The sequence below is a fragment of the Corticium candelabrum genome, chromosome 6, assembly GCF_963422355.1.
Source record: "Corticium candelabrum chromosome 6, ooCorCand1.1, whole genome shotgun sequence".
NCBI classification, from domain to species: Eukaryota; Metazoa; Porifera; class Homoscleromorpha; order Homosclerophorida; family Plakinidae; genus Corticium; species Corticium candelabrum.
Window position 1 is genome coordinate 7223318 of NC_085090.1, and position 7087 is coordinate 7230404.

General features: G+C 44.5%; 1 protein-coding gene across 1 annotated transcript in view; it reads left to right on the forward strand.

Annotated features, from left to right (window-relative positions):
* LOC134181277 (uncharacterized) overlaps positions 1-2813 on the forward strand; it is a 4441-nt gene extending 1628 nt beyond the window's left edge. The window contains exons 4-7 of the mRNA XM_062648524.1: positions 427-489; positions 543-603; positions 762-968; positions 1962-2813. Coding sequence (XP_062504508.1) covers positions 427-489; positions 543-603; positions 762-968; positions 1962-2614 — 984 coding nt within the window. The 3' untranslated portion in view covers positions 2615-2813. The remainder of the gene's footprint in view (positions 1-426; positions 490-542; positions 604-761; positions 969-1961) is intronic.
* The last annotated feature ends 4274 nt before the right edge of the window (positions 2814-7087 follow it).

Genomic DNA, 7087 nt, shown 5'->3' on the forward strand with positions numbered 1-7087 from the left:
TGTCTGCCAGCCTGCTTGTCTATCTGTCTATCAAGTCCTGTTTGTTTGTCTGTTTATATGTTTGTTTGCTAAATTTGTCTGTCCGTCAGTCTGTCAGTTTGCCTGCCTGCCTGCCTGCCTGTGTGTCTGTTGGTCAGGTTTTTTGTTTGTTTGTTTGTCTGTTTATCAATGTGTATGTTTGTCTGTCAACTGTCTGTCTGTTTGTGTGTGTGTGTGTGTGTGTGTGTGTGTGTGTGTGTGTGTGTGTGTGTCTGTCTGTGTCTGTGTGTTTGCCTGTTTATCTGTCTGTATGTCTATCTGTCTGTCAACTGTCTATTTGTCTATTTGTTTGTCTAAGTGTCCTCATCAGTCAGTCAATGACTAATCTTTGTACTCGTGTATTATCTTCAATCCAATGTGTTTGTGTACGTTTGATTTTGCATGTAGACTACTAACCAATTAGAAAAAGACGGTGCAAACTTTGCTATTATTGCAAACACAAGACTGACTGTAAGTGAAGCGCAAACTTTATTCATCAGTGATCCCATAGCCTGGTCTTACAGCAACACGTGGGGATCATTGATAAAGCGAGAAAATCACAGATGATTCATAGATGTGGCAACGGTAACACACACACACACACACACACACACACACACACACACACACACACACACACACACACACACACACACACACACACACACACACACACACCACACCACACCACACACTAGTGCAGGGCCCTCAATCGAAACTCACTTTTCTATTAATATTTGTAGGGCAGCCACACAATGTCTTCTCCGAGAAACCGTTAGCAACAACCCATCGCAACGGTCATGTGAACGAAATGACGACCGATGCCAAAATCAATGGCCTGTCTCCAGCAAGACCATGTAGTGGAAACGAAGACTGCGGACAACCAAATCTCAGCGACGTAGCCGCTCGCCTGCTATCATATTTACAACCAAAGAGGCCAGACGAAATAGGTGATGTGTGTGTGTGTGTGTGTGTGTGTGTGTGTGTGTGTGTGTGTGTGTGTGTGTGTGTGTGTGTGTGTGTGTGTGACTGTCACGTCATATTCTTGGTAAATGTGGTTGCTGCGTTAGCCTTTTGCTTGTTTGTCTGTTTATCTGTTTGTTTACCCATCTCTGCAGGGCAGGGATGGATTTAGGGAGGATAACGGGAGCACGTGTTCCCCTCCAAAGCATCAGACTCAGACAAGAATTACTCTTTGTATCGTGTGGCAGTTTGATCCCTTAACTTTTGTGCTCCCCCGTCCCTCAGAAGGTCCTGTCGTCACCCGTAGTTCGATTCAGTATCTAAAGCAACCAAGTACTGCAAATCTCTAACGTATTAAAATTTAAGTCTGTATCATTAATGATTATGAAGAGCTTTCCCATGAAAAAAATTTTAGAATGACATGACGACTTTAATATACCGAATTTCTTTGATTAAAATCCCATGTTCGAATAGTATCCCAGGGTGTAGAGCGATTGTAAAACTAGTAACTCATGTTCGGATAGTAACACACACACACACACACACACACACACACACACACACACACACACACACACACACACACACACGCACACACACACACACACACATGTACACACACACACACACACACACACACACACACACACACACACACACACACACTGTATGGTATATACCGTATTACCTTAGTGAATAGATCCGTAACTTGCATTGAGCGACGCATTAAACTTATTGCTTGTTTGTTCTCTTGAAATGGTTGAAAGAATAAAGAACCCATGCTCGAATAGTAACCCATGCTTGACATAGCCCGGGTTTCAAGTGATTGAAAATATAGTAACTCAGGGTTCTTAGTCGAAGTAATACAGTATGCACTGATGTAATATCATGTAACAAAATGTGCTCCCCCTTCAGGAAATCCTAAATCCGCCCTTGCCTTGATCTCTGTATTTGTCTGTCTATCTGTTTGTCGGTTTTAGCCTACGTCGACCGGCTAAAATCGGAACTAAACACGATGTTGTGCGAGCGCACATGCATGACGCCTCAACAGAGAAGACCGAGTCAATCGCCTTCGCTTCAACCACGCAAACCATCGCCCTCTCAGCGAGTCGAACGCAACCAGAACGACAACATGGAGCAATACACAGAGCCTACACCTGGAAACGACACACAAGAGCCCGTCGAGCCAATAGAAGTAGACAAGGTGTGCCACCATGATGTTTTACCAGAGGAAAGGGGAAAGTCGGAATTAGCCAAATTGTTTGGAGAATCCGAGGCAAAACCGAGGTGTAACACAAAAGTGGCCGCATGTCAGACACAGTGTGAGGAAAAACGACTTTCCTTGTCGCAGCCGGATACTAGACGCTCATCCGGCCTAGGCATCCAAAGACGCGAGATTTTTCCGAGCTCGTCTGCGTTGATGGAAGGTGCTATCTCTTCCGGTCACATAACGGATCTCTTGGATCTGTTGGACGATCCGCAAATGTGGAATGGCGTTGGCTCGTCGGGATGTGACCCGTTTGATTACTCTCTGGGTTCTGTGGCGCATGCGTGGTCGCTAGGCAACAAGCCGGTCTCCTTGAGTACTGATAGTCCTTCTCCGGTCAAGTTGTATCCGAGAAGACTTTACTAGAGTCGAACGGTTGTGTTGGGAGCATAGAGGAATGTTGATCGTAGCAGAGCATAGGCTAATCTCATGTTGTCTAACGATTTTTCACTCCTGTGTGTACAGTGCGCATGTGCGACTACCTAGACTGACTGCAATGTACTTTGCAGTGCATTTCCTCTCTTAGAATGTAATTTTTGTACAGTATCTAAAGATATACATATGCTTTGACTCTATTCGTGCTACGTCTGCTGGTTTAGCTGGTTGTTTCCTGTCTGCACGCAATGCCAGGGCTGGCTGAGCAGGGTGGGACAGGTGGGCAATGATCTACCCAACTTTTGAAAATGGGTCTTCCACCAACGGGCTTTTTGGCGAGAACTTCCGGAAATATTGGTTCAAGTGATTAAGTATATTAGCTATTTCTATGTTTACTGTGGGCGGGGCTTGGCCCACTCAACAGCTGTAGTGCTCCGCCAGCCCTGCGCACTGTAGTAAAATAGAAAGTCGTGCTGTTGCTATAGCTAACCGCAGACTTACAGTAAGTCAACCGTCTAACTAGATGCGATGGCTGGTTTTCTATGAGCGGATTTTGTAGTCCCATGATGTCACTTTTTGGTGACCTGCAAACTAGGGTATACGTGTAGTCGAACTCTAGGCAACCGGCCATTGCTCACCGTAGCTCAGGTTTGTTGGTACTGTAATCAAGTAGGTCTGGCTAGAGATGCAGAGTGTGTCAATCGCATCATTAGAGTGTGAGCCTAATCCTCTGTTTGTGTCTTGAACCAACTTAAATGGGGAGAGTCGAAGTCAGTGAGACTGACTGATTTGTGTCCTGGCTACAACCTGTATGACAAGGTATGCATAGGCATAGAAACTGTGTAGGCCAACGGGCTGTGGCTTCCTAAAAAATTTTCCTGCCTTGTGCTCCCACTTCAGCCATAACAGACAAAGTCACAAATCATTTTGTGTATATGGTATGTATGTATGTATGCATGTATGTATGTATGTATAAATTCCCTTGGGCAAGGAACTAACGTACAATTGCCTCTCTTCGGAGTGTCAATTCTGTCCAGCAAGTATGAAGTACAGCAAGTATGACGTACCTAGTGACATGATAGAGTGACTGTTGAAAGTTTAGAGTATAGCAAGTATAGTCATTGCAGTATCGAACCTGGGTCTTAGGGGCTCTTGTATGTATGTATGTACAAAAAATGTTTGTATGTATGTATGTATGTTTGTATGTATGCGACTCAATTGGTTAGAGTGTACAGTTGGAGATTGGCAACATCTGGGACCTTCCGGTTAGAGTTTGAGTGCAGGAGGGCCACATACATTAGTTCCCTTGGGCAAGGAACTAACATACACTTGCCTCTCTCCGGAGTGTCAGTTCTGTCCAAGAAGAAGTGGCATATAGACAGTGACTGCGGATAGCATTGTAGCATCATAGCATTGTAGCATTGTAGCATCGTAGCATTGTAGCATAGTTATTGCAGTATCGAACCTGAGCCTTAGGGGATCTTGTATGTACGTAGATACAAAAAAATGTATGTATGCATGTATGTATGTATGCGACTTTTGTCTCACATGAGGCACAAAGAACACTCTTAGATAGTCGTCATTGCAGTGGTGGATATGCCATCATGTAATAGATGTACGTGTAAAACCACCACCTCTATTACCACTTTTGTTTGCCAGACATGTGGTCTGAAGTGCAAAGCTAAAGCAGGTTTGTTATCCCACTTCACACATAAGGGACACTAGGAAGTCATCACTGAATGCAGTGGACAAACCATCATCATCATCATCATCATCATCATCATCATCGTCATCATATTTATCATTGTCATCATGTACATTGTGTGTGTGTGTGCGTGTGTGTGTGTGTGTGTGTGTGTGTGTGTGTGTGTGTGTGTGTGTGTGTGTGTGTGTGTGTAGATATTTAGTTATTTTTTTATTTATAACATATGTGTAAAATCTAAGCTCGAAAGTGGGCTTGCTTTTAGGGCTGCGTCCATGTTTAGTATGGCTAAGCCCACAACCGCACTCCCCCTTCAGCCAAATTCTAAACACGCCTCTAAGTTTTGAAAGATTGGACGCACTACTTATTTTTTTGTTGATTGACGAATGAAATTTCGAGATGTAGCATAATGAGAATTGAATGTCTATGTACTGTTGAAAGAAACGCATGCGCAACTGGCAATTGCTCAGCATGCGCAATTGGCAATTGCTCACCAACTTGTAAGTCTATCAACACAAGTTTACCGAGCAAAGGAACTACTGCGGAGACGGAGATGTTTAGTCTCACTAGAAGCCACAAAGCGCGAGAATATGCGAATCCGAGTGTCCAGACTTCTCGCACGTCTGTAGTAGTAACCACTAGTAGCAATTTGCAGTGTTCCATTGTTTGAACATGTAAATCGATTAGTGGAAACTAGACAAGCTCACTCCAGAATGCAACACCACCACAAGACGTGCAGATCAACAGAAGTCAGAGAAACGATAATCACAACTTTGCCTAGCAGCATGAGAGGCTTTTATAGACGGAATTACAAATGCGCGTCTATCCTTTGTTGCTCTAGCCAATCGATCTCTTGCGTTTATCGTCTTAGATTTCGTGACAAAATCATAAAACATGTTACATTGGCCGTTCTTGGTTTGCTACTGCTTAGAATAACCAATTACAATAATCAGGCTCAGTTTACTACACGAATGTGGGTTAGAGCAGGGCATATTGCGTATTACAGCAATGAATTTGTGTTGGTCTGGCAGTTTCTTAAAATCAAATCCGCAGCACGACTTGCGGAATTTGCTAGTGAAAGACGTTGTCGCATCCGTAGATTCAGGCAGCTGTTGCTGTTCAATCACACGCATGTGGTCCCTACACGTAGAGAAGGCACTCAAAGACAGAAAGCGCACGGAAGACGTTTTAATTCTTGCGCGGGAATCGAGTAGCGTAGCTCGAATACATGATACAATCAGTTGCAGTCTACTATAGGATTCACACAGCCTGTTATGACTACCTAGAGGCAACTGGATAAGCTCAACATGTGAGAACACACCTTGCGCATGAGCAGGGTGTTATGATTAATTAGCACAAACCCGGAGTTTCTAACCCTAGTGTGAACACGGCCATTGTTTTGGACATCCGCGGTGGAGAGGTGAAGAGAGCGGCACCACACAGATATACAGGTTCTTGCAGTCTGTTACCGACTCCGATCTACTTTCACGACGCGTTGTGCCTTTGAACTCTCTCGAAGACATGTGTGATCGGATAAAGCGCACAGTCGTTCAACTAATCGACATTCATGCCCATGATGAATAGCTCATGAAGAAGTAGTCGCCAACCTATGAGAGAAAACGCTGCGGCCACTACTGTCTGTTCTTCTCAAATTATCTAAGCCCTTCGTACAAAGGAAACGGAAGGATAATTACTTTTGCATATGGAAGACAAACGGGTGGAGCAATGGTTATTATCCAACTATCTTGTAAGACCAGCAACTGGAAACATTTAAGATAACATGGTCAAACTGAAGCTGCCCTAATAAACACACCTGGTGTGACCTGTACTTATTACTCACTTCTGCGTTTACACTACGCTTGCCGTTGAGCTATGAAGTTACTCATCATCTTGTCCGTTATTGTCGTATTTGCCGTCACCAAAGACGTCCGAGTGTTGCAGGAAGGCGAGCAAGGATGTCAGGTGTACAACGGAACTGACATACCGAGGGATCAGATCAGATGTGTGCTGGAGGTCTCGCTTGCAAAGATGACGTCTGTCCGAGATGAAAGGGGCTGCATTCAATCGGGTTACAGCTGCACATGCTTTCTAGAGACGCATATAAAGATTGTATTCAGGGCTGCTGCAGCAGAGTATTTGTTAGAGCCTGCTACCTTGGTGAAAAGGGAATCTGCAACTAGCTGCAGAGGATAGCAGATGAGGGTGGAGAATGACCTGGACTGTTCAGATCAACGCTTCTCTAGTGGTTAGTTGGAACTCGCAGGCACGAGCACGTTGAGAGTTGCTGCACTAGCTTTTTGCGCACGCTACAGTTGTTTTACGGGAGAATTAAAGAATTGGAATCTACAAGTTAGATTTGAGTGTACACTAGCGTGCGTGGGTCCGTGACGGTTTCCGCAGGTACTGTACTGCATGGGTTACACTAGGCATAGGAACCGTGGGGGCCAATGGGTCCGACCCTTTATTAATATCTTGCCTCGCTGCATGTAATACTTCTAGAAGCAGTAGAGCATAAAATTGTGTTGAGCAAGGTTGTAATGCTGGCTCCCCAATTCTCGAAACTTTCTGCGTCTAAGACTAAACAATAGAGACAGTGCGTTTGACGTCACAATCGCGTGATATCCCGGAAGTCGCCATCTTAGGGGCAAGCGTATTAGCATGGCTAGAGTTGCTGTGTTTTTGGCTGACACGGTCGTAGAATTCAGGTGAGCAACATACGTTTTTAGTCTATACCGGCTATACTAACCAGTCAGGGACCAGAA